Source organism: Daphnia pulicaria, chromosome 10 (assembly GCF_021234035.1).
Source record: "Daphnia pulicaria isolate SC F1-1A chromosome 10, SC_F0-13Bv2, whole genome shotgun sequence".
Classification (NCBI taxonomy): domain Eukaryota; kingdom Metazoa; phylum Arthropoda; class Branchiopoda; order Diplostraca; family Daphniidae; genus Daphnia; species Daphnia pulicaria.
The window spans coordinates 4,722,186-4,746,652 of record NC_060922.1 but is presented as its reverse complement, the minus strand read 5'-3'; the positions used below and the strand labels follow the sequence as shown (position 1 = coordinate 4,746,652).

General features: G+C 40.6%; 4 protein-coding genes and 4 long non-coding RNA genes across 24 annotated transcripts in view; 1 reads left to right on the top strand and 7 right to left on the bottom strand.

The window, feature by feature from the left end:
* The window catches only part of LOC124313870 (rho guanine nucleotide exchange factor 11-like), a 41,896-nt gene extending 32,494 nt beyond the window's left edge, over positions 1-9,402 (top strand). For 5 of the 11 annotated variants that reach the window (XM_046778704.1, XM_046778707.1, XM_046778706.1 and 2 more), the window contains 14 exons: positions 3,573-3,761; positions 3,878-4,068; positions 4,357-4,536; positions 4,667-4,843; positions 4,923-5,128; positions 5,223-5,448; positions 5,508-5,638; positions 5,703-7,805; positions 7,907-7,977; positions 8,041-8,183; positions 8,246-8,379; positions 8,475-8,789; positions 8,850-8,988; positions 9,207-9,402. In XM_046778704.1, the coding sequence (XP_046634660.1) occupies positions 3,573-3,761; positions 3,878-4,068; positions 4,357-4,536; positions 4,667-4,843; positions 4,923-5,128; positions 5,223-5,448; positions 5,508-5,638; positions 5,703-5,783 (1,381 nt within the window). In that variant the 3' untranslated portion in view covers positions 5,784-7,805; positions 7,907-7,977; positions 8,041-8,183; ... (2 more) ...; positions 8,850-8,988; positions 9,207-9,402. Of the gene's footprint in view, positions 1-3,572; positions 3,762-3,877; positions 4,069-4,356; positions 4,537-4,666; positions 4,844-4,922; positions 5,129-5,222; positions 5,449-5,507; positions 5,639-5,702; positions 7,806-7,884; positions 7,978-8,040; positions 8,184-8,245; positions 8,380-8,474; positions 8,790-8,849; positions 8,989-9,206 lie in introns of all 11 variants that reach the window. The other 6 variants (XM_046778700.1, XM_046778699.1, XM_046778702.1 and 3 more) reach the window with 6 other exon arrangements.
* Positions 1,511-17,164, bottom strand: LOC124313875. 3 transcript variants are annotated; one of them, XR_006911040.1, is made up of 6 exons: positions 16,999-17,164; positions 16,826-16,898; positions 16,627-16,753; positions 16,409-16,546; positions 16,194-16,308; positions 1,511-1,522 (listed from the first exon to the last, which is right to left on the bottom strand). It is a non-coding gene; the product is annotated as an uncharacterized LOC124313875 (long non-coding RNA). The 3 variants fall into 3 exon arrangements; XR_006911038.1 differs by lacking the exon at positions 1,511-1,522 and having other exon boundaries at positions 15,941-16,308; XR_006911039.1 differs by lacking the exon at positions 1,511-1,522 and having other exon boundaries at positions 15,944-16,278.
* LOC124313874 lies at positions 9,914-11,871 on the bottom strand. Its single transcript, XR_006911037.1, has 2 exons — positions 11,584-11,871; positions 9,914-10,508 (listed from the first exon to the last, which is right to left on the bottom strand). It is a non-coding gene; the product is annotated as an uncharacterized LOC124313874 (long non-coding RNA).
* LOC124313876 lies at positions 10,730-11,500 on the bottom strand. Its single transcript, XR_006911041.1, has 2 exons — positions 10,967-11,500; positions 10,730-10,853 (listed from the first exon to the last, which is right to left on the bottom strand). It is a non-coding gene; the product is annotated as an uncharacterized LOC124313876 (long non-coding RNA).
* On the bottom strand, positions 11,872-12,415 carry LOC124313877. The gene is made up of 3 exons (XR_006911042.1): positions 12,398-12,415; positions 11,994-12,109; positions 11,872-11,902 (listed from the first exon to the last, which is right to left on the bottom strand). It is a non-coding gene; the product is annotated as an uncharacterized LOC124313877 (long non-coding RNA).
* Positions 17,165-17,329: 165 nt separating the features above from the next.
* LOC124314552 (delta-1-pyrroline-5-carboxylate dehydrogenase, mitochondrial-like) lies at positions 17,330-18,176 on the bottom strand. Its single transcript, XM_046779748.1, has 5 exons — positions 18,106-18,176; positions 17,971-18,043; positions 17,813-17,908; positions 17,564-17,751; positions 17,330-17,498 (listed from the first exon to the last, which is right to left on the bottom strand). The coding sequence occupies exons 1-5, from the start codon at positions 18,174-18,176 to the stop codon at positions 17,330-17,332; spliced, it is 597 nt and encodes a 198-aa protein (XP_046635704.1).
* Positions 18,177-18,361: 185 nt separating this feature from the next.
* On the bottom strand, positions 18,362-19,599 carry LOC124313873. 4 transcript variants are annotated; one of them, XR_006911034.1, is made up of 6 exons: positions 19,435-19,599; positions 19,159-19,249; positions 18,873-19,081; positions 18,702-18,790; positions 18,510-18,644; positions 18,362-18,418 (listed from the first exon to the last, which is right to left on the bottom strand). XR_006911034.1 is itself a non-coding variant. In XM_046778710.1 (6 exons), the coding sequence occupies exons 3-6, from the start codon at positions 18,947-18,949 to the stop codon at positions 18,426-18,428; spliced, it is 309 nt and encodes a 102-aa protein (XP_046634666.1). In that variant the 5' UTR covers positions 18,950-19,081; positions 19,159-19,249; positions 19,435-19,599; the 3' UTR covers positions 18,362-18,425. The 4 variants fall into 4 exon arrangements, 1 of the variants encoding a protein (XP_046634666.1); XR_006911036.1 differs by having other exon boundaries at positions 18,362-18,433; positions 19,329-19,448; XR_006911035.1 differs by lacking the exon at positions 19,435-19,599 and adding an exon at positions 19,315-19,419 and having other exon boundaries at positions 18,362-18,433.
* Positions 19,600-21,707: 2,108 nt separating this feature from the next.
* On the bottom strand, positions 21,708-24,039 carry LOC124313872 (FH1/FH2 domain-containing protein 3-like). Of its 2 annotated transcripts, XM_046778708.1 has the most exons (8): positions 23,705-24,039; positions 23,362-23,639; positions 23,252-23,291; positions 23,138-23,172; positions 22,692-23,053; positions 22,448-22,620; positions 22,132-22,233; positions 21,708-22,048 (listed from the first exon to the last, which is right to left on the bottom strand). In XM_046778708.1, the coding sequence occupies exons 2-8, from the start codon at positions 23,439-23,441 to the stop codon at positions 22,046-22,048; spliced, it is 795 nt and encodes a 264-aa protein (XP_046634664.1). In that variant the 5' UTR covers positions 23,442-23,639; positions 23,705-24,039; the 3' UTR covers positions 21,708-22,045. The 2 variants fall into 2 exon arrangements, with proteins under 2 accessions (XP_046634664.1, XP_046634665.1); XM_046778709.1 differs by lacking the exon at positions 22,132-22,233 and having other exon boundaries at positions 23,705-24,038.
* Between the last annotated feature and the right edge of the window lie 428 nt (positions 24,040-24,467).

The window sequence follows — 24,467 nt, the reverse complement described above, 5'->3', positions numbered from 1 at the left end:
GTGTTGCTCGGAGATGTCTTGCGCCATTGTCAAGTCAGACGGCTCCAAATGAGGAAACGTTTCAAACTGTCAATTTTGAAATCAAACGAAAATGAGTTTCAACGACATCTCGCTGTGTGTTCCCCCGATGTAATATCGGCTGGCCGGTCGCTTTCATTGTGGCCTTTTTCTTTTTTGGCAAACAAGAGACTGTTTAGTGTTTGTGTGTCAAGTGCTGATCCGGTTGCATCGCATTTGTATTTATTTCTCTCTTTTTTTTCTCTCTCTCTCTCTCTCTCTCTCTCCCTTCTCTATCAATGCCAACACCCACTCTCGGATTCGTTCAAGACTGCGGGACTGGTCGGGAGTGATAATGTTGGTTTGAAAGAAGGAAAAGACGAAGAAAAAAGGATAAAAAGGAAGGAAGAAAGAAACAGAGAAAGAAAGAACGAAGGGGGAAAAAATCGGGTCAAGAACTCTAAGAAGTTTTAGCCGTCCCGCGTGAACCGCCGTCTTCTCAGAGCCGTCTCGCACGACACTGGAGACGGCAACGTTTTCGCCAGCGCGTTTGTGCCATTGCCTTTTAATTGTCTGTGAAACTGGAGATGCATTCGTGGAGAATTTTTGATCCGTTCTGCCGTTTGAATTAAGCCGGTGCGACTCTATTGTGCGTGTGCGTTTGCGACTCCCGACGAGGAACGTAATTTCATCCCATTTTTTCCATTTTTTAAACGTGTTTATTTGAAACAAGAATTTCTGCCGTCTTCTCGTTTTTCGCATCGTGGGATTATGTATCGTCGGATTTCCACGTGAGCAAGTCACGGCTGCAGAGCTGTCTGCAGCTCAGTGTTTGATACATCGATGAGAGGGCCAGTTCATCGTGCGGTGCATGGCCGGCTGGCTAGTTAGCGACCTGAGATGCCACTCCTCGTGTTGATGCAGTGAAAACAACGAGCAAAGAGAACGCGACAATCTCTGACGTTCTTTTGTACTATCCATTTCGCCATCATCGTTGTGGGTGAAGTGAAAAAAAAAAAAGTCTCATTTCACCGCTGGCATTTCGCCACTGAAGTTGTGTGAGTCTTTGACTGCCCTCACACACACACACACACACGTCGTTGTGAAACTTCCTCTTAAAAAAAAAAAGAACGTGTTAACTTTTTATCCTCCCGTCCGGCATTCCCCCGAAGTGATCGTGCCGAGGAATAAGTAACATCCGGATGGAATTTTTCTCACAATCCCGTGATTGAACACCTTCCTTCCTTCTAAAACAAAACCAAAGACAAGAACAATTTGCGCGATGGATATCCTGCGTGATTTACGGCGGAGATCGCTCCAACTGGATAACGGCGACGTTGAACGTTTCCGTTCAACGACAATGCGTCGGGGAAGCATGGCTGTTGATAGCGTGTCCGCTGACAAAAAAGCCCATTCCTCCGGTGGCGGATTACTACACAGGTTTGGAAAACAAAAGAGAAACAAATACCAAATAAATTAAAATCCCCCTCCCTTGTTCCAAAAGGAAATCTGTCTCTTCCGATCCCTCCCACCCCCTGTTATGGTTTGGTACAAAACGGGACGGCTCTTTATCTTGGCCGTCCTTCTTTTTTTGGTCCGTCTAAGGCGAAACATTGGCCATTCTGAGCGCAACTCTCCGATAAAGAAAACGTAAGGGAAAAGGAAATAAAAGAGAGAGAGAGGAGGGAACGTGATTGAATCACTCGTGACGTCACTTTCTTTGTGTGTGTGATAACCGCTCCCTCCCGCTAACAAGGGAGTTGGGCCGACGCGGCCGCCGCCGCCACCGCTCGCTTTGACGTCCCTCCAGTTTGACCTACAAAGTGTGGCGTAGATCAAGGATCGACCACCAAAAACAATAACAGTCACGCACGTATGCCCGCATCCCCTCTCCGTCCTTAAAGAAATATTCGCCTTCAACAGACTACCACCAGCGTTCAGATGTGGAGGGGAAAAAAGTTGTTGGCATCGGCGGCCGCAAAACCTGCCGCATTCTGAGCCAACCGTTGTCAATAAACACGGGCTACTCTTTTATGTTTTTTTATAGATATGTACTTAAAGTTCCCCAACGGCCGGTGCCGATCTCGGATGTAAACAATAAAAAATTAAGTACTTACATTGATGTATATTGAGGTGGAAAAGAACTCTATAAACCGTCTTATAGATAGGTAACAGGACTCGTATAACAGCATCGCCGCAGCTTAGATGTTAGCAAGAAATGAAAAGGTTTTCCTACTTCTTCCTATCTGACCAATTTTTGTTTTCCTCCTGATGACCTTACTTGTTGTAATGAGCTAGCTCGTTTTTTTTTCTTCCCCACTTTGGTAAGGACGAAGACTGACCCGTTAAAGTGATTAACAGGCCAGACTACTTTGTGGTGGACCTGGTCTTTTAACTGCGACTTTGGACAGTCATCATATCCGCATTGTGTCGAACTGCGTCGCTCAATGGACATCGCTGTTGGTTGGGGGAAAGAGAAAAAAAAAAGAGAGCGAGCGTGTGCTCTCAGTTTACTTGTGAGCTGTGTAGCTAATGGCTAGCAGACACATCTGTCTTTCGAACCGTAACATGTGCGCCATCTGTGGTTTCGGTTTCGATTCCTCTACACTCCCTCCCCTGCCTCCCCCTCTTGCCCTCTTGAATGGCGCGTGGCTTCCGGTTCCATCCGCCCAGGCTCCTTGATGAATGAATGTATAGTTGGCGTGCACTGATTACGATTGGGATGGCGCGTAGCTGACCCAACTATGTGAGGAGAAGTGAGTTTGTGTGTGTGTGTGTTTTTTTTTGGAGGGTGGTGAGGAGGGAAGATGGCGAGTGCATTGGCGTTCGCGCTTGCGCCAGCGTTGGCCAGCTCAACGTGGACCGCGGGAGAGAGAGAGAGAGAGAGAGAGATAGAGTTGGCACTTTTCTATTTTAGATGTTGGCGGTCTCGTTGTTTTGTTAAGAAGCGCGCTGTTGTTTCTGATTCCTCTCGACTTTGCGCTATTCTTCCCTGCCCCGGCCTCGATTGACGTAGTGCCAAGCTCAGTCGTCGTCCTTTTGCCAAAGTCTTCCAGTCTATCCAGAAAGTTTTGGACGTCATTCGGTTGTGCTCCATTGAAAAGCTTGGGCTTCTTACATACACACTCTTTGCCACCGACGACACGTCTCCGAGCTGCCCGATCGCTCGATCGGAAATCCGTATCCTCCTCCTCTCACATTTCTGCCCGTCTCTTTTATCTTTTGGCCCATTCGTCCTAGTGCCAGCGATGGTGGTGTCGTTTTGAGTTGGGCCGCAGTTTGTTTATGGCCAATTTCAACCCGATCCGTTCTCTGTTCAGTGAAACCAACCGGTAACAACTTTATCCGGGTGTCTCTTTTTCTCTCTCTCTCTCTCTCTCTATGTGTGTATGTGTGTTTGAGCGAGCGCGCGCGCCATTTCGTTGCTCGAACCTATTTATGTCTACTACGAACCTGCGCAAATCATCACATCATTGCTAATGACCTCTTTTTATTTTTATTTTTCTTTCCTTTTCGTCGCTGTTGTTTCTTCGGCTGCTGCCCTCTCTTCTTCGCCACTGCTGTTGATATTTCAGATGGTTTCGCCACATCACTGACGCCACGGAAGCGTACAAAGCACGAGAAGGTCGCAACAGGCGACCGGATGGAAGCGGGAGTGGCTCTTCCCCGTCGATGGGAAGCGCCACCCCCAGCCTCAGTTCCTCTTCCAGTTCCGCTCAACTTTTACCGCCACTGCCACAGGCCGCCGATTCATCGGAAAAAACGTAATAACATTCAATCATCTATTCAGGGGAGGGGGGAGAATCTGAAAAGAATCTTTTCAAATTTCAAATTCAATTTTTATCATTATTATTTGACCTCATTCGTTTGTTACGTAAAGCAGTGAGGAGCCGATCGAGGACAACGTGTCGGCCGATTCCGGCGTCAGTTTGACGCCCAGTACCAACGAAACTCAGCCGCCGCCAAGCGAGCCAGCGAGTGAACAGCCGCCGCCGCCGCCGCCGCAGCAGCAGCAGCAATCTCAGCCAACCAACTTGGAGGCGGCCCAAGCCGAAGCCTCTAAGAAACCAGGTATAATTTTGGACTGAAATGGATTACTGCGTGTCGTCCTTTTTCTTCTTTTTTTCTTCTTCTTCTTCTTCTCCCTTTTCTTTTTTGTTTCTTTTTTTAATGCACAAAGTCGCATTTCCATTGCCATCGTATTGTCAACGTAATTTGGTCGGATTTATGTGCAGCACATGTTTGTTTTTTCTTTCTTTTATTACAAATTTAAGTTTTCTTTTTTACTTCTGGGAATCCAACTTAAAGCGGAGAATGTTGCGTATAATCATTTTAATGCTTGTGAATTTGTTTTTTAAGGTGAGAGCGGGACGACGACTCCGGGTAGCGGTTCAACGGCGGCCTCACCGGCGCCACAGCGACGCCTTCAAAGAGTCGAAATTCTGAAAATAGCCGAAGGAACGCCGTTAATCGATCCCACTGAGGTGGTAGTCTCTCAAGGAGCCGTTCTCATCGCCGAACCTGTCCTCACTCCATTAGGTATTTTCTTTAAAAATCCGAATTCTCTTTCCCAGAGGGAAAACAGAAACCAATCATATCGTTGCCTGTTTTTTTGCCAAGCTTTTCCATGTCTTAACGCTGTGCATTGTCATGTCTTATGTATTTATAGAAAAGCTGCGGAGAAAAGATCAGATGATCCGAGCTGCTCTGGCGGACAAACAAAGACTCGTGGCCGACATTCTGCACGTTCCGCACTCTGAGCTGGATCCAGCATCATCCGAGTTGCTGAGCGAATCGGAAGGCGAGAAAGAAGCTCGATTGCTAGTCATGACGGCCATAGCTCAAGGTACGCCTGTTGTCTTGTAACGAAACGGCATTGAATTTCAGCCTTGACCGACCTTTTCAATCTTTTTCAATGCCTTTAGCCACCCAACTCTCAGCTGTACTGAACGACAGTTTGCACGTCACCGAAGAGGAAGCCATCGCTGCTGTCTCGGCGGATCCCACGCCAGTCACATCATCACCATCATCGCCACGCTCGGCTCGGCGGATCAATCGAATGCCGGGCGCTGCAACTACCAAATTGCTCGCCATCACGTCCGCTCTCAATAAGGACCTGACACAGCTCCTGGTACATATATTTACCGCAGCCTCGATTTAGATGAACGAGTGGATGGGAAATCTCATTTATTAATCATTCCAACCTTGTCTATTGGCAAACACAGGGTATCGTCACAAATCGAGACGAGGAACGCGATCAGTTGCGTCGTGAATTACAGAAGACACGTGATCAGTTGGCCGAACAGTTGGTACTGCAAGTCGTATCCCATCCTACGTCCACTTCACGTCCGGTCAGCCACGTTTCCTTATCGGACTGTGAGGCGACGATAGAATCTGAACAGTCAGAGGGCGCCCCTGCGTCTCCGGAAGTCGACATCCAAGTACCCAGTGGTAAAATCGTCGTTTTATTCAACCATTTTTTTCTCTAACATGTTGCTTTAATATTGTAGGATGCGAAGGAGAATCAAATGATGGGAACGAGTCACTAGTCGACAAATCGATAGTTCCAGTTGAAGCTGAAACGACGTCGCCAGTCACTTCGCCTTTTGACGAGGTCGACAGCGCAATAAACTCGAACCAGGTATGTTATACAATTTAAACAAATTTGTGAGAAGATGAAGACTAATTACTACATTCAAAACTAGACTTTGAGCGAGGAAGTAGTCGAAAGGATCGACATTGGCGAGAAAACAGAATTGGAAGTTTCCCAGAGTAGTGAAGCTTGAAAAACATCATTATTTTTTCAACAGCTACCAAGAAAATAATAAGAATTTATCTTCCCAAGTACATTGTTTTAAGTGGCATGAAAAAAGCAAAAAAAAAAAAAAAAAAAAAAAAAAGAAGCAAAAAAAAAAACGAAATATTCACTTCCATCTTCTTTCGATGACCTCATTCCGCCATTGAGCGACCTTTGTACATATGACGCCAAGATTCGCTTAAAGTGCAAAAATTTCAAAAACAATAAGAGCATGGATTTTTTTTTCCTCCCCCCACACACCCCATACCCTACCCTCCCAGTTGTGAAGATGTATTGAAAGAAACGAAAAATCAATAATTAACACGGTGGACGATTGTTTAACGTGCCAATCAAGACATGGAGTCAGTCGGATCCTGGCGCTAAGGCCGATCTCTATTGCATTCTTTTTTTTCTGTTTTGTTTTATTTTGTTCCTTATTTTTCAAAGCTTTCTTCGGCGACTAGCGAACCTCTGGACTCGAAGAATTTTTCCCCCTCTTTTTTTCCCTGTACATCTCTCGATTCGATGCAGTCGTATGTCTCTTTATTCCTCCTTCTTCTTTGTTGTGAATTGCAAAACCAACTGATCTATACCTTAACTTGCAGGATTGGTTCATAACAAATATACGCGGAGAAGGAAGAAAAAGTTTGTTGTATCAAAAGACGTGTAGGAGAGAGATTGAGAGGAACAAAACAAGAGAATTATGGCAAGCAACCCTATATTCGTCTCAATGGAAATATTTTTAGAAAGTAGATTCAAATTGCGAAAGTGGCGCTAGAGACTTAACTTACTTGATGTAACAACGAGAGAGATTTGAAATGCATAGGATCAAATTTATTTTTCGCGCGATGGCTCTTTTCTTTTTTGAAATTTGACTTCCCTTCTTGATTTAATAATTAAAAAAATAAGAACGTCTTCACTTGTCCCTCCTTCCTGCCAATTTTGTCTGTGCTCTTGATTTCCCCCATCTCTGTCCAAAATATCACCCGTTTTGTTTTGTTGTACCGCAGAACTCTTTAATTATTAAGGAAACTCCTTTAGGTTTTCTCACCATTCATGCAATACACTTGAAATATATTGATCCGATTTCATTGAAATAACCGGGAACAAAATTGAATCTTTTGTACATCGAGTACTCTTACTAATAGTTTTCAGGATAACCCTTAGATTGTGTCAACACAATTACTTTAGTGATAGTTTAGTAGTTCTTATGTGTTTCTGCATGTGACGAAACACACAGCAGGTACACGTAACAACGGAGAACCGCGCTATTGCGCCGTCACGCCGCTAGAAGCGCTCCGACGGCTGGAACCCTCCCACTTTCCCATGGCTGGAGTCAACCCAATTACCCAACCCGTTCCTGACGACTGGAGCTACTACCCCCGACACATCCTACTACCAGATCGAAGAATTCTCCATCAACTGCGTTTTCATTGTCGACAAGCAGTGCACGGAGAATTTATCCTGAGCTACGTGAAGACAACTTCGAGCAGGCAGTCAGAATGAAACCAGTGCTATTGACTGCTCCCAGATGCATGCTCAGCTGGTGTTTTGACTTTTGAGTGAGTTGCGATCTTCTGCCGCAGGAGCGCTAGGAATCGGGAACAAAATATGCGCAGGGTGGCAGAGCATTGACGTTTGAGCAGGCTGGCTGTTTGGCTGAGCTGGGCTGAGCATGCTCACCTCAACCCGTGTTACATTCACAGCCACCTGTTGACACTTGACAGCCATTACTCATTAGATAATTGTGTTGAGTGGTTGTCAAAAGTTTTCCTATTTTTCCATGAAAATTACCGATGAATCATAAGTTTATTCAAGTTCGTTTCTGTGCAAATTGTTTTTGATGTGATTTATTCCGTATGTGTGCTGGATTAAATTCAAAATTCCTCAATCTAACCTGTAGGAAATAACTGGAAAGGAAACAGTAGCATGTAAGTTGCCTACCATCACTAACACCAACTCTTGTATTAAAAATCTTCGTTCTGCTGAATGCATCATGCAGTTAATACAGGTAAAAACCAAAAATGTCTTAGTCACAATTTTTTTAAATACTTGTTCCCAGACTTAGTTAATATTCGTCTAATTATCAGCATTTTCTATTGATCTTGGTAGGTCACTACCCCAGTGTGGACATGTTTGTTTTTCTGAACATGTTTTTCAACAAATAATTCTTTGACATACAAGTATTCTTCTTTCGGTTTTAAACTGTTTATATTTGATGTCATAGATTGTATTTTCTGTCATAGGGAAAACTGTGAAAAATATCATATCATCTTAGCCATGGGTAATCTTCAGGTTTATTGCAGCAGCTTAAGAGAAGAATATGAACAAATGCAGGGCACATACCAACATGTGTTGTATTTTTCTGAATTTTAAACACGAGCAGTAGGTAGCCATTAACTTTAGTTTATTGGAAGAATGTTGGAATATTTATTGACATATTTCCTTTAGATTCAACATGACTAACTGTTTGATGCCAAAGTTGGTTGGAACTCAACTCACTGTACGTACTCTAACACAGATAACTGGCGGTGCTGTTGCCTTTCAGCCACAGGCAGGAAAATTATTCTTTACTTCAGAAAATTGTAAGTTTAATTTTTTGTCTTGATCCCCAACACTTTCTGTTAACATTATAGATTTTTATGTTGAAAGAGTTAAACTTTGTGTATTTGTATCATAGGGAAAGTTGCTGGAGTAATCTGGTGGCCATGCTCATTTTATTTTTTTTCATGCCAGCTAGTGAAAGCCGAAAGGCATGTCGAATTCAATTGAGCTGCTGCGTGCTGTCTCGAAGCAAACAATCCAGCCAACCGTTACGTTCAGTCATTTGGAACAGGAATCTAATGGCTGTCAATAGGTGGCTGTGAATAAGTGGCTGAAATGATGTCCACCAGGTGGCGCTAATGTCTTCAGGGACGCTTAGCTACCATTTTGTTCCAAGACGCAGCAGAAATGTGTTGTGGGTTGTGACGTTTCTCACGATGAAAATTAAAAGGTATTTATTGTTAATTTCCTATTGCTATTGAATGTAATATGTTGATGTGAAAATTTACAGGTGATTTAGCATGTGGAAACCAAGTTGCCAAATCATTCAACTCAGACTTGGAAGTGCCTGTACATTTCCGAAATGGCGTGCCTCGTGTGTCTCGCTGCCTGTTCTTAGACGTACGTCTCATCCCATGCAACAGCAAAAAGTAATTATTTTGATCAAATGTCTTGCAAAAGTACAGATTTAGTTAACATGACTAGAGAGTAGACCAATTTGCTCTGCTACTATAGAAATTTTGAATCAATATCAAAGTTATTCTGTTGGACCACGTAGTTTTCTGTACTCTTTGTATTCTCTTGTTACAATGAGTATGCATGTTAACAGAGTTGTATTTCTCGAAAATAATTTTCTTTTCTTAAACAGGTATAACAAACACTTCTTTGACGCTGGTGGTGGTTACCTTGTGGCAGCCAAATGGTGAAAGGTATGACGAAGACAGATTGAACCATTGTATGGAGCATGTGGCTGCAGTTCAATCCAGAAGTTGCTGTGCTGTTGTAGCTGAGCTGTTCCATCTGGGTTCCTGACTTAAAAATTTTTGTGTTGTCGTTTATGCCATGGATATGAATTGCTTTGTGTGTTGCTGAGTTAAAAGTTTGTTGTCTTTTGAGTTTTCATTCAATCATGCAGTATACGATTGAGGCAACCTGATCAATATCAGGTTTGACACAGTCGAGAACTGCTAGATAAAACAAGCTTTCTGCGCCAAACAAATAATAACTTGCATATAACTTGCATCATGTTATTATCGCGGTAGAGAAAGCGACAGGCCCCCCCCCTGGGGGCCATAGGAAAAATAAATAATTTAAATATTATAAAATAAATGTTGTATGCAATAAAATATTCGAATAGAATAAATTTTGTTGCAATAAAAATTTTGAATAAAATTTTTTCGCGAAATTTTTTTAAAAACTTTGTGTAGGGGTAATTTTTTTAAATTTTTTCCAAAAACAAAAGTCTGGACTTAGCAGAAAATAGGGTGGACTTTGAATTTTTTAAGATTGTTAAATTTGGACTTTGAATTTTTCATGATAGAAAAAATTTATAAAAATTGAAATGTAAAACATGAGTTTGAATTTTATTGTTGTATTTTGCAAGATCAATATTGTAAGTTTACATAGCACTCAAAAATATTTTCTCACATCATGCAATTATCAGCAGCAGGAAAAGTACATAAGGAGAAACATGAATTTGTTATTTATCAATTTTGTATTTCAGCAATCTTTCAACACATCCAGAGAAATACTTCACAACTTCGGTGTATAGGTCGGAGTAGCGTAAGTGGTGACTAGTCGGGAGATTTGCTGATGTAATACATATGAACCTCAGTTTAGTAGTTTGGGGCAGGGTAATACTTAAATTCCTCATGTAGTAAACTAGGCAGCGTACGTAGCTGTGTAAAAGGCGGCTTCGTCGGTGTAGTAATTGGGGGCTATGGTGTTGTAGCTAGGTGTAGCGTAGGTCGCGGTGTAGTAGACTGGAGCATCAGTGTAGTATTTCTGTTCAAGGTAGCACGAAAGAGCAGCTTCTGTGTACTAAGTGGGGACTGCGTAATACTTGGCCGCCTCAGTTGTGGTTGCGTGGATCGGGGCAGAGTACTTTGCCGCTTCGGTGTAGTACTCGACCGTTTTGGTGGAGTAATCAGCGGGAGCCTAGGTGTGGCATCTGGGAACAGAGTAATACTTGGGAGCCTCGGTGTAGTAGGATGGGCAGCATACGTAGTCATGTAGCACTCCATCGCCTTGGTGGTGTAGTAACTCGGGGAAGAATAATACTTCAGGACGTCAGTGTAGTGGCTCGGGGCAGCGTAAGTTGTGGTATAAAACTCCGGTGCTTTAGTGGTGTAGTACTTGAAGACCTCGGTGCAGTAACTGGTCGTTGCGTAAGTTGTGTAGGAAGGCGGCGGCGTTGCGGTTTGGTTTCCGCCTTACCAAGGAGACATCGCTACACCAGCGGTCGACCCAACCATCAACGATACAGCACCCAACAGGAGCACGACGCCATAGATGTCTAAACAGTAAATAAATTTAAACATCATTAAAAGAAATATTAACAGGCATATTAACAAATAGAAAAAAAAACATAATTGATACAAAACTCAATGTAAAAATAAGAATATTTACCCATAATGGCGAATCGGTTACAAGATGAGGAACGCAGTTGGTGACAGATAGGCAGTTTGGGCACGACTTCTTTTTTTTTACGACTCCTTTTACGCATAGTAATACTTCGGGACGTAAGTGTAGTAGCTCGGGGCAGCGTAAGGTTGTAGTGTAGTACTTAAGCGCTTCAGTGTTGTAGTAATGCGGCGCCTCGGTGAAGTAGGCAGGGGCAGCATACATAGACGTGTAGAATTCCGGTGCCTTAGTGATGTAGTACTTGGGAGCCTCGGTGCAGTAAACTATGCAGCATACGTTGTTGTGTAATAGGCGGCTTCTTCGATGTAGTACTTGGGAGCTGCGGTGTAGCGTAGGTCGTGGTGTAGTAGACTGGAGCATCAGTGTAGTATTTCTGTTCAACGTAGCACGAAAGAGTAGCTTCTGTGTAGTAAGTCTGGACTGCGTAATACTTGGCCGCCTCAGTTATGGTTGTGTAGAACGGGGCAGAGTAGTACTTAACCGCTTCGGTGTAGTATTCGACCGTTTTGTTGGAGTAATCAGCGGAGCCTCGGTGTAGCAGCTGGGAACAGAAAAGTATTTAGGAAAATCGGTGCAATAAGTAGCTGAAAACAGAGTAATACTTGGGAGCCTCGGTGTAGTAGGATGGGGCAGTATGCGTAGTCATGCTCCGTCGCCTTGGTGGTGTAGTAACTCGGGGCAGAATAATACTTCAGGACGTCAGTGTAGTGGCTCGGGGCAGCGAAAGTTGTGGTTTAGAACTCCGGTGCCTTAGTAGTGTAGTAATTGTAGACCTCGGTGCAGTAACTGGTCGTTGCGTAAGTTGTTTTTGGGTAGTAAGGCGGCGGCGTTGCGGTTTGGTATCCGCCATACCCAGGAGACATCAGTACACCAGTGGTCGACCCACCAATCAACGATACAACACCCAACAGCATACGACGCCTTATTAACTGGACAGTAAACAAATTCAAACATCAATATTCAATAATTATTTGCATTAATAGAAAACTTCATGTAAAGACAGAATATTTACCCATGGATGCGAACTGGCAATACGGTGAAGAAGGCAGATGGTGACAGATATGGCACTGCAGTTGTTGCCGTGTCGGAGATGCTCACTCGACTGATGTCTCTGGCCTTTTCTCTCTCCTTTTTATACGATTTTTTTATCACCCTCACCTCTTAAGCCTTGCGGGTATTGTACCTGCTTGATAATGATGAAACACGTACCTTTCTCACCCAACCTCTCCGCCGTCGCATGATACGTTTTACGTAATGATCTCCGTGACCTTCGAGCATGAAGAAAATGCAAACTGGCCTTTTCTTCTTTAGGTTGGCCTTGCTGGGGATGGGTCTACAACAACAAATATCAAAATGAATATCAAATGGCTGAGCCTTGCGGCTATTATACCTGCTTGATAATTATGAAACACGTACCTTTCTCACCCAACCTCTACAGTCTACACCATTTGTGACGTTTTACGTAATGATCTCCGTGACCTTCGAGCGTAAAGGACATGCAAACTGGCCTTTCCTTCTGCAGGTTGTCGTTGCTGGGGAATGGGAATACATCTGGGGAATGGGTCTACAACAACCAATATCAAAATGAATACCAAAAAACCAGACATTCTTTTGAAGAGAGGTTTGGTAAATGGTTCAATCCAAGCCGACGAGTTATTCTTGGGGCCACGATGGAAATCTTGAACGACGTCGGGCTAGTTGCTTTAATTCTTGTTCAGGTCGGACGAAGACGGTTTGTTTTGTTGAAATGTTGACATCACTGGAAATTTCTTTTATATCCTGAAAAATACGTCAAAAATAATTGGTTGTATTAAATTGGCTAAATAAACCAAAACTTCGACAGCAATCCAGTCCTTCAGACCAAGTGTTTAGACACTCGCAAACAAAAATCCGCAAAAATCTTGCATAAAACGCAATTTTGACGACCGGGTCTACCTCGAAAACTTTAAACTGTATAGAGATCAAAGCTCACTTGAAAGATTAATGTAAATTTTGCAAAGTTGCTTTTGGAGTACTGTGGATAAGATGAAAAGTAACAGAGGTTTAGTTAGCAACTTTAAAAAAGTGTGTATGTAAGGTTTGGGAAACAAAGGGAAGCAATGCGCTTTCGAATCCACGCCCAACAACAAAGATCACATCATGATTATTTAATCATATATGACAATTATAATAAATGAATCACTAACCACTAGGAGCAGAACAACAAAATTCTATCACTATGGCTACCGCAAAATTTTTTTTTATTTCATGTCCGGTTACGCTCTTTCGTTTTGCATCTGTGAATATTCTGAGCTATAAATTTTGAAATTTATATTTAAGCACAACGACATCAAAATATTGAGAAGGTTCTTCATAAACTGATAACTTGATTCTTCTACCAGCCTTCACAAATCTCGCGTCATCAGAATCCGTCATTTAATTAGAAGCAATTCCATCTCCATTCCGGAGCTATGTGTCGTTCAATACCAGTAAATTTATCACGGAGCTATCCAACGAACTATCCAACTCTGGTTAATTGCATTTGTCAGTTATTTAGTTCGTTCTCTGTCCATAGTAATCTGTCTGTCAGTTACGTTTAGGTTTAGGGGACCGCCTGTCAAACACACAGTATTTATACTTCAATAATTATTCCAGCAAGTTCCAAAATGCTTAGGCACTACCAGTTCAGTAAAAAAAAATATTCTGTTCAATCGCACAGATAACCTGTACACGAAATGCATCAATTTTACAGACAAATTTGGTTAAACGAATTTTAAAGTTGCCGATACACGATCCAAGACAAACCCAATCCAGATTGCTACGATAAATAAATGCTACAATAAACCACCTTGCTTGCTATAAAACCCAGTTCGCAGTCGACGGCAAATTGGCACTAGCGGTTATTCGTTTGCCTGTTTCAGTGATGGCTAAACTTTGGGTGAAATTTCTGGTAACTTATTGCATCTGTTTTTTTTTTGTCAATTTTCGTCAACGAACGCCAACTCTACCACGGCAATGGCAAAATGGTCGTCAGATTTGAATAAAAAATAAATATCTTGTGGTTCTCGTATCAGAGGTAGGCAATTCAATAAAGTTTAAACATGTTACGTACATACATTTTTGCAAAGAAAAAATTTAAATTTTATTTCCGGTATCACTTAAGATCCAAAGGAACTCGACAGGCCAAGTGATTAAATTGTACGGCGTTTTATCTCTGATATTAGAATGGCTATCTCGTCGATACCAATTTGAGTATGTAAAACAATTGAAGATTAAAACTTAAATATTGAGTTGTTAATATTTTAGCTACTCTATCCTTGACGTCAATGTAACTATCCTTGAAGATGGAGGACCAAAATTACCCGGAATAATTAGTTACGCAACTAGGGGAGTAAGGAAATGACGTACAAATTCAATTAGTATAAGAAAGTAATACAAAATTAAATTAAATACAAAAAAAGAAATTTTAAAATAAAAATAATAAAAAAAAATAATACTCTGCACTTCTCAAAGTCCGTTCATTGCTTATCCCGTTTATATTTAGGAATGTGACGTCATTATTGCAGTCATCCGACAAACCCCACAACGTTTACGTCTTCTGGAACTCGTTCACCCCTGGATGTACGCGTCGATGGCCTTTATGATCCCAATGCCTGAGGTTTCACAAAATAACGTTGACGCCGTCGTCAAGCCATTTCAGTTCTGGGTTCGTTATTGATAACAATAAAATGTTGATCGTCTATCGATTTTCAGCGTGAACCCTGAACATATTTTTCCTATTTACTTAAAATCCCGTTCCCTTGTGCGCATTCTGAAACGATATCAGGTTTGGATGGCGTTCATTTTTGCTACAACGTCCGTTACCCGTTACCGTTACCCTATCGTGTTTCAATCGATTGTTTCAATCGAAGGATCGATCCATTCAAAAAAATACTGCAATACTTTCTTCAGTTGAGGTGATAAAAAACATTCCCATGTACGTAGTCGGAACACTTTTGAATCAAGGTAAAAATATCGAAAAAATATTTGATTTATATGGGAATTAACTAGCATTAGTCCCCTTTATTTTTATTTGATAGGTGGCGTCATAACGAACAAGTTAATTTCGATCCGACTAGTGGTAGGGGCCTGGTGTTCTCTGACACTGGTTATGCTAAATGTCTACAATGGAGTTCTCATTTCTTATGTAACGGAATCGGGTCGACCACAACCGATCATCACTTCGTTCTATGACGCAGCGTATGACTCTAATATCATCTTGGTTCTCGATAAAGGACTTGGCGCCGATATTGTGATTTCGGTACGATTTTCATTTAAAAAAAACGAATAGTGCAACCATATTTCAAAATTTTGAGTTTAACCTTAACCACTCTGTAGTCGTCACAACAAGGATTGTACAAGGCAATGAAGGACAAATTGACAGCACATACCAATTCGAGATGTCTCTCCACTCAGCAATGATGTGTCGATCTAGTAAAATCTTTGCCACCCCGCTACGTTTACCTAAACGTAAGTGAAAAAATTCAATATTAAAAAAATAATAATAATAACAGTATATGTGACATGTAGTAAAGTGTGCTTTTTTAAAAAGTTAATTATTATATTAATTATAGGCAGTCTCTAGTAGGATTAAAAGCCGCCATAAGAAAAAATTACATGGAAACGCGGCAGTGCAAATTGACTATAGCTGGAGAAGACCCATTAATGAAGCAGGTTGTCAGTTGATTAACTAATTATACATGTTTTAATTAATACAAGATTCCTTCGGTAATGTCCTTCGGGCATTTTTTAAACGCCGGGGAGTGGATCCTAACGAAAAAAACATCTACGCGTAATTTTTGTATTAACATTACTAGAAATGGAAAATTGTCTATTTGCTCGAACAACATCATTTTCCCAATCCCCAAAAGCAGCTCGTTGAGTTGACTATTTTACAGACTAGAAACAGACATTTTTCAGGTCTGTACACCATTCATGATTATATTAAAAAATACACTATTTGGCAGTAGAAAACAATTTATTTAATTATAAAAGTTTATCACACATACGAACCATGAATGTTTTATTTTTAGAAAGTTAAATAAAATTGTTGCGAAAATCAAAACTTATTTTTTCAAACTTGAGTATGGAGGTGATTTCAGTAGACAACCAGTAGGGGATTAGGGGCCTTGGTGTAGTAGAAAGTAGCAGCAGTCTTGTAATATTCCATCCCACAGTGGTTTAGTACTTGGACCTCGTTGTTGTGAAGTATGGCAGCTTGTGGTGATTTGGTATCGGCCATATCCAGGAGACATCAGTGCACCCGTGGTCGACCCAGCCTTAAACAATATATCACATATCAGCGCTATCTAATCAATGAAACAATACAGTTTAAAAATTTAATGTTCTTGTCAACAACCAAAAATGAGATAAAATTGATTCACAACTAAAAATAAAATGAATATTTACCCATGATTGGAAACCGATTTAATACGGTAAAGAAGACAGTTGTGACACACAGTGAGCTGCAGTAGGTTGTAGTCTAGTACTTGGACACTTCGGTGAAGATCGCTCTGATGGTGAATATCTGGAGACTCGGTGTAGTAGCTGCAGGCAGAATATAATTTGGAGCATCAGTATAGTGAGCTAAAAAAGCGTAGATTGTAGTGTAACGTTAAAGGTTGGACCTTGAACTTTGGTGTTGTAGAACTTGGAAGACTCAGTGCAGTACTCAGGCGCTTGCGTGATGTGACTCGGGGCAGATTAAGTTTTCGACTTGTACTTTGGAGCCTTGGTGGTGTAGTACTCTGGAGCCTGTTAATGTAGTAAGTTGTGTTGCGTATCAAGTACTATTCTTTCGCTGCTGTTACTTGGTATACACCATACCCAGGAAACACCAGTGTAGTCGAACCAGCCATTAACGATGGAACGTCCAACAGCAGCATGTCGCCATAGTTAACTAGAAAATTAACATACATAGTTAAACGTTTATATACAACAGTAACGAGCATATTTACCAACAGTCAATAAATATCCTTGTAAAGAAACGGAATATTTACCCATTGTTGCGAACCAGTAATACGATGAAGAAAAATCCTTGGTACAGGTAGTGCACTGAAGTTGTTGCCTTGTCCGTGATGATCAGTTTACTGGTGTCTCTGGCCTTTTCTATCTCCTTTTATACGATTTATTTCTCACCCTCGCTTCTTAGCCTTGCGGTATTGTACCTGCTTGATGATGATTAAACACGTTAAATTCTCACCCAACATCTACACTACTCCATGACACGTTTTACGGACATGTTGTATGAAAAACAAATTATCTTGAAAATTCTTTCATTCACTAAATCGCTTTCTTCATGACAACGATCATGTGCCATCAGAAAAGCCGTCAGAAATAGCTGCTTTTGCCACGAAGGGTAGAATTGACAACGTGCTCCACATTAGCAGATGAATGAAGCAAATGGTAATTCTTCCCTCCACACTCGCCAACCAAACGTGGCAAATTCCGGAAGCGGTCAACATTTTCTCCTACTTGCTTCCACAACCAGTGGACTGTACTGTTTCCAAAAAAAAAAATAGCAATAGAATTTCGTCGGTACCATCAGGTATCTAAAAATATTACAGAACAGATCCTGTGAAATTAATGGCGCTTAGATGCGTCGAGTTGGTAATCGCTCGTCCAAAAGTAGGACCCTCTGTAGGCAAGAAATTCACTACGCCAGGAAGAATTCCACTTTCTTCCATCAATCGGAATGCTATATAGTTCGACAACAATGCTGTGTCAGAGGGTTTCCACAGAACAACATTTCCCTAATCACAAAACCATTCTAAACATAAATAAATTCTTAAATAAAGAATGGTTGAAGAGTACCATAATCGCAGGGGCATATGCAAGGTTTCCTCCAATGGCTGTGAAATTGAATGGAGAAATAGCGGCGATAAATCCTTCCAACACTCTATGTCGAACCTACACATGAATTAAGTTAATCTTAAAGTTTATGGTTTCTATAATGTAAATAAATATTTTACCGAATTTTGTATCGAAGGAACAACGTTTACTGGTTGATAATCATACAATCGTTGAGCAAACTCTGCAATAAATCTATTTTTATAAAACTTCTTGAGTAACGTCATCAATACCAATATGTTCTATATTTGTTTTACCGCAAAAAATCCGCTAATTCACAAGCTGCATCAATTTCAGCTTGATAAACTGTTTTGCCTTGTCCCAGCATGGTAGATGCATCGAGTTGACTACGATATTTTGTGGAAACCAAATCTCCTGCTTTAAAAAAAATATAAACTTTTTTATTCAAAGGAACCTTCTCCCACGCGCTTCTGGCTTTCAATGAAACGCCAAAAGCTTTTTGTAGTAGTTCCTAATTCCATGGAAATAAAAAATTAAGAAACAAAAATAACCCCTTTTAAAAAAAAAGTAAAATACGGGAGAACCATAGCAGAATATCGCGATCTTTTTCTGATGGTTAGAGGGCTGCAATTTAATAAATAAAAAAACAAAACAATAAGCACGTCAATAAATGTGGTTTAAAACGGAAGAAATAGAATACCATTGTCTGATAAATGAACATCATCAGTCCAATATTCTTTGCCATCAATAACAATTGGAATTTCTTCAACAGCAGATTGCCTATGTTGTAATGCATTTTCCAAGGCAACTCTTTCTTCGCTGCTTTTCAAATAACCTAAATATGATAAACAAATAATGAAACCATCAAATCATAAGTAATTTTAACTTTTACCTAAAATAGGTTCATTTGCCAAATTAATTGGCTGAGCAATAGGTTTTTGAATAATAGATGGTCCACCCAAAAATCTAACAAATGATTTCCTATAAAGTGGGCAAACGTATATATAAATGTTGTACGCTTAGTTTTAACTCATTTATAGTCAACATTTTAAAACTTATTTACCCAACAAAAAGTCTCGGTAACCAAAGTCTCTGTGCTGATGAAAGATGAAGAGTATTTTTGGAAACGGATGAAATCATTTTAAAAATTTTGATGGTAGTAATAGACCTCTGGCAACACAACGGTACTTTCCACTATCAGACTCCTGTAACTTTGGGATTGTCAGGTGAAGGGTGTTGATAGCTCCTGGCTTGTTGAGTATATCATGCATGCTGTGTTTCAAAGAGAATATGGCATTAGGAGTTGAGCAGAGCAGGCGCTATGAATTTTGTCTGCAAATTTGACATACCGATTTGTACTGTGCTTTGGCAAGTGCCACTCTAGCTGAAATTTGACAAATGGTCCAGATTCTTTGACGACTTGGCAGGTATACTCGGCCTCTACATTGTAAAATTTAGTAAAATATATCAAAACTGTTAAAATTCAAGAAGAACTTATCACAAACCACTTTAATCTCACTTTTTCTTCTTCACTTTGTTCTCTTTACTCGTGTTGAATTGCGCATTAAAACACAAACACAAAGGAAAAAGTATTGTTTTTATGAAGTTACTCTAATAAAGATTACCCGAAGGGTTTCTTCTGCTGTCATGATTCAAAGAATTTGCTAGATGTTGCTAGAAATAGTTTTCCAGTTTAATCAGCAGTCCAGTTTAAGAATTCTTCTGAAAACAACTTTTTTCTCTTGTTGTTGACACTACTGAGCACTGACTGCACAACACTGACAGTTAGAAGGTTAAGCAAACAAAGCGAATTCACTAACTTGGATTCGGCAACCAGCTAGGTAATAAACACGCAAATTAAATTTCTAAAACAGTAATAAAAACCAATGAAACCCCGTCACGACATGTATCAAATTTTGACAGAATTATGTACAAAATTTGGTGACGATTGGTCATTCAGGGAAGAAACGTATAAAGGATAACTAAATGGACATTAAACCCTCTGAATTCCACTACTAGCTACTACTACCCTACCCCCTATACCCCACACCCTATATTGTTAAGGACCTTCGTATATAAATATACCTCAGGGATACCATATAACTAATTTACCCAAACATTTCAACAGGTTGTCGGTTGGGGATTAGCTAAACACAGCCCTTATCTGGAGGAATTCAACCGAGGGGTAATTTCTAGCATTGTGAATATCCTGTGGTGTTGCGATGAGTATTATTATTATTTCCGTTATTATCTGTTTGTTGTTGTGTTTTTTTTACAGACCGCACGTCTTTTTGAATTAGGATTAATATCTTTGTGGCAGAACTGGTATGAGCCAAATTCTAAGCCTTGCTATGACGACAGGAAAAATGGCGGTGAAAACAAGAAGAAGGAAAAGCCCCTGGTGCGATTGTCTTTGACCAATTTGGCAGGGGCTTTTGCTGTTTTAGCTTTCGGATGTGTCTTGTCCTTCCTAACTTTCTTAGGAGAAATGATAATTTTCCATGGAAAAAACAATTGGACTTTGAGGAATTGAATTTTAACCCGCCAAGGAAGGGAATAAAATTCTGACGAATTGGAAAACTTGGCACACAGACACGTTAATTCGTATACTATTTAGTTAAATGTAGTTATTACTCAGAATCAAGCACGCTGATGAAAAAAATCATCGAGTCAATCCTTTCATTTAATAAATCACAAAATTTAGCATTTTATTCTTCGCAAAACGATATCAATGTTAGCACGAAAATTGAGAAAAAAAGGAGCAAGGAATCACTAATCAACTGCTACCGAGTTCAATTGAAATACCACAAAACTCGACGCTTTTTAAATATTCAGTGAATTTAATTAGACCGGCATTCTCGCAGCAACTTGAAGTATAATGGACTTGTCGGATTTTACATATCTAGCTGTAAAATGGCCTCACGCAAGAAATAAATCTAGTGAATACTGCCTTTTATCGATTTTAAATATCATCATTAACCACGAAGAAAGAGCACAACACATCACTAATTAGAACCAATTAGAATACGGCATATCGTTTCTTTTCCACATTTTGGGATACGATGCACTTTAATAGGCTACGATATCGACCCTAAAAGTCTGTCAAGTTTCCTTTAGCACAGTGCACAGGAATGATCTCGAGTTCATCGTTCGATTGAAAAAGTAAATTGATTACGACTTACTTATGGAAAAAGAAATTGTTCGAGGTCCACATCTCCCAGCATACCGGTCTGCCTACTTCCACACTATGATCGGCTTCGGACGTCATAAACAGCATTAGTGTAAAATAGTTAAGTCTCTTTTGAATACTTTTACACATCACAATTCAAATCATTAACAAATCACATACAATACAACATAACTCATCGTGAAATAACGTGACTCTCACTCCACACTTGTCCACGAGACGAGATGAACCGTTCGTTCTGGTTCTGTTCATCACAGATGTCAAGATGTGTGGAACTCAAGCAGACGAAGAAACTGTCGTTTTCTCTGTCGCCCAACAGATGTCGTTTTTGTGCGGAAGTTAACTAGTTAACTAGGACAATAAGCATCCCTATTCTATTTCACGTCTCAAATCATGATTTTCCTCAACTTCGCCATACTTTGAGCCCAAACTATTTTTCGACATTATGTTATTTGTTATAAAACATGTATTATGTATTTCTCTTTTCATGAATACAATGGACAAGGTTCACACCTCGAGGCACATCACGCGTAATTACTTTGGTAACGCATTTTACTTCTAAGAAGCACAACCCAGACAATTTACACTAGGTAAAGCCACTGGCTGCCCGAGCTTGAATTACTATGGTAGACTTGATCACAAGGCAAGTGCTCTAATGAATGGTGACGGAAATCCTATGACAATTTTTTTTTTATCGCCAGAAAGCTATACTTTTCTTTCGAATGGTCTAGGGGACAAAAAGCAGCTGAGGTGGTGCGTAGGTCTAAGTTTTTACCGATTGGAAATGAGAGGCGAAAGACGCAATCGCAATTTTAAAAAAATTCTTCATTCTCTAGCGGACACTGCAGTTAAGAGATCAAATCTCTTCTACGGCTCAAAATGAATGACGCAACCACGAATTTTGTAATAAGAATTAAAAAAAAAACGGAAATAAAATGAAGAGACTAGAAGTGCAGTATAGACGAAGGATCAAGCAGCGGCGAGCTGAACTGCCAGCGTTATTAGATATTTGCGATCCTCATCAGACAATCCGTGCTTTCGCGTCCTCCTCACTAAAAATGTAACCAAAATAAAAAAGAAAGAAAGTATCCAGGTTATAATAGCAAAGAAATTGGGGGAAATCATTGAAATTTACGGTGAAACATGAAGCTTTAGCGAAAGGAAGAGTAGTTTCAATGCCGACTTTCTTCAGGCAGTGGTTGAAAGACGTTGTTGTCGCGAGTCCGTGAACGCTTGACTATAGCCAAGCCAAGGGGAAAATGAAAGAGAAAAAAAGAAAGGAGGAAAAAGAATAGAAGCCATTGAGTTTACCCCATAACCGAAATAGGCCTACTCAAACACCAGAAATGTTTTTGTTAAAAAATGTGTAACCCAAAATGATGGAGCAGCCAAATGTGTTATTTTATAACCTTCTTAACAAATAAATTAAAATATTAAAAGCGGGTAATTACGTGCGGAGCTTCGGTCAACGTGATTGTGTTGACAATTGCTTCGTTTCCGTTCGCGTGGATGAGTAGTGGTTCACGTGGCAGTCTTGACAAGACCTCTAGAATCTCATCGTCACCATCTGTCACCGCATCAGTTAGGTAATCATCACGAATCGATGTATTGCGTCCCAAGCCCACTAGAATTAAAAAACAAGCAAATGAATGAATTAAATTTGTCATTCAAGCAGTAAGTAAACGGCAAAACTACTTGATTTCCGCGATCGTCCCCATGTTCCTGTGCGCATAGATTCTGTGTCGGAAATGTCACTGCCGAGAAGCTGGCGGAGTTCTGCATCTGCCCGACGATCTTCCTTGGTTCCATATGTGACAGGCGAATCGTAATTACTCAAACTATTCAAACCGTTGGTGCTGCCAATTTGATTTATCATCTTGCCCCGAGTTTTGCTTCGTTCACGGTGATTTGCCTTTTTCTCCATTTGCTGGAGTACTCGATCGCGAGTCGTTCGATTTTCGAGAGCAAATTCGGATACGATTCGACAAAATGTGCCCGGCTTCGTTTCACGAACTTGGGCCGGAGGTGTTCCCAACCATAACAGAAATTTCCGAAATCTTAAACAGGTTTTGTAACATATTTAAAATTAAAAAAAATTAGTCTTCTGCTTTACATGTCTTGATGGGGATTCTATTTATTACCTATTCGTCACGCGCCGATGCACTATTGTTGCCACCTACAAAAAAATGTTAAAAAATGAAGTAATTAGAAAATAACCTGTTAAGAATGTATGTATATGTTTAGTACTCTTTTACCATGATTCTTTCAGCGCAGTCAGTTAGAAATTCTGACATCCTTTGACAGCGAAATTACGGTAAAATTAACGAAAAGATGAAACAATTAAATCAAACGTGAAAATGAATACTTGATCTTCATAGTAGTGTTGCCGTCGTGTTTAGCTATGGCTCGCAAATGATCCCATGAAGCCTTGCAGTCCTCTTCCATCTTGTTGAGATTTGCAGCCAATTCGTCATAGTCCACCCTAGAAGCTCACGTCACTGCTCCAATTTCTGAATAATGGTCCGTCGTTTCGACATTTTTCTCCATGATCATGTGACACAGATGGTGCAACAACGAGTGCTTGTGCACCGTGTCTTTAACTTCAGGCACTTTCGCTAAATAATCTACTTGGAAACCTTTAATCTAGATTGGAATTTTGACAGTGTCAGCAAATTATGCAATGAACTTTCTATGAATTGGCAACTTACTTCAGCCCCGTTAAGAAAATTTCCCACAGCCAGTAAAGTTGCCAGAATGGCTCTGAAAGTCACGTTGGATTGCAAGATTTCAATTCCTTGCTTCAAATCCATTAGAGGCTCGGCCAGTTCCTATTAATAAGATTAATACTTAATTAAAAAAATAAGATCGTCTTCACTTGTCCCTCCTTCCTGCCAATTTTGTCTGTCTGTGCTCTTGATTTCCCCCATCTCTGTCCAAAATATCACCCGTTTTGTTTTGTTGTACCGCAGAACTCTTTAATTATTAAGGAAACTCCTTTAGGTTTTCTCACCATTCATGCAATACGCTTAATATATTGATCTGATTTCATTGAAATAACCGGGAACAAAATTGAATCTTTTATACATCGAGTACTCTCACTAATAGTTTTCGGGATAAGCCTTAGATTGTGTCAACACAATTACTTTAGTGATAGTTTAGTAGTTCTTATGTGTTTCTGCATGTGACGAAACACACAGCAGCAGACAGCAGGTACACGTAGCAACGGAGAACCGCGCTATTGCGCTGTCACGCCGCTAGAAGCGCTCCGAAGCCTCCGACGGCTGGAACCCTCCCACTTTCCCACGGCTGGAGCAACCCAATTACGAATTACCCAACCCGTTCCTGACGACTGGAGCTACTACCCCCGACACATCCTACTACCAGATCGAAGAATTCTCCATCAACTGCGTTTTCATTGTCGACAAGCAGTGCACGGAGAATTTATCCTGAGCTACGTGAAGACAACTTCGA

Coding starts and splice junctions, on each gene's coding strand:
- LOC124313873 (XM_046778710.1), bottom strand. CDS start 18,949: ATGATTTCATCCGTTTCCAAAAATACTCTTCATCTTTCATCAGCACAG. Junction 18,791..18,872: donor TTACCGAGACTTTTTGTTGG/GTAAATAAGTTT, acceptor CCCACTTTATAG/GAAATCATTTGTTAGATTTT. Junction 18,645..18,701: donor GGCAAATGAACCTATTTTAG/GTAAAAGTTAAA, acceptor TATCATATTTAG/GTTATTTGAAAAGCAGCGAA.
- LOC124313872 (XM_046778708.1), bottom strand. CDS start 23,441: ATGGAAGAGGACTGCAAGGCTTCATGGGATCATTTGCGAGCCATAGCT. Junction 23,173..23,251: donor ACTGCGCTGAAAGAATCATG/GTAAAAGAGTAC, acceptor ATTTTTTTGTAG/GTGGCAACAATAGTGCATCG. Junction 22,621..22,691: donor GGGACGATCGCGGAAATCAA/GTAGTTTTGCCG, acceptor TTTTAATTCTAG/TGGGCTTGGGACGCAATACA.
- LOC124314552 (XM_046779748.1), bottom strand. CDS start 18,176: ATGCTGGGACAAGGCAAAACAGTTTATCAAGCTGAAATTGATGCAGCT. Junction 18,044..18,105: donor GAATTAGCGGATTTTTTGCG/GTAAAACAAATA, acceptor TTATAAAAATAG/ATTTATTGCAGAGTTTGCTC. Junction 17,752..17,812: donor CATATGCCCCTGCGATTATG/GTACTCTTCAAC, acceptor TTTTGTGATTAG/GGAAATGTTGTTCTGTGGAA.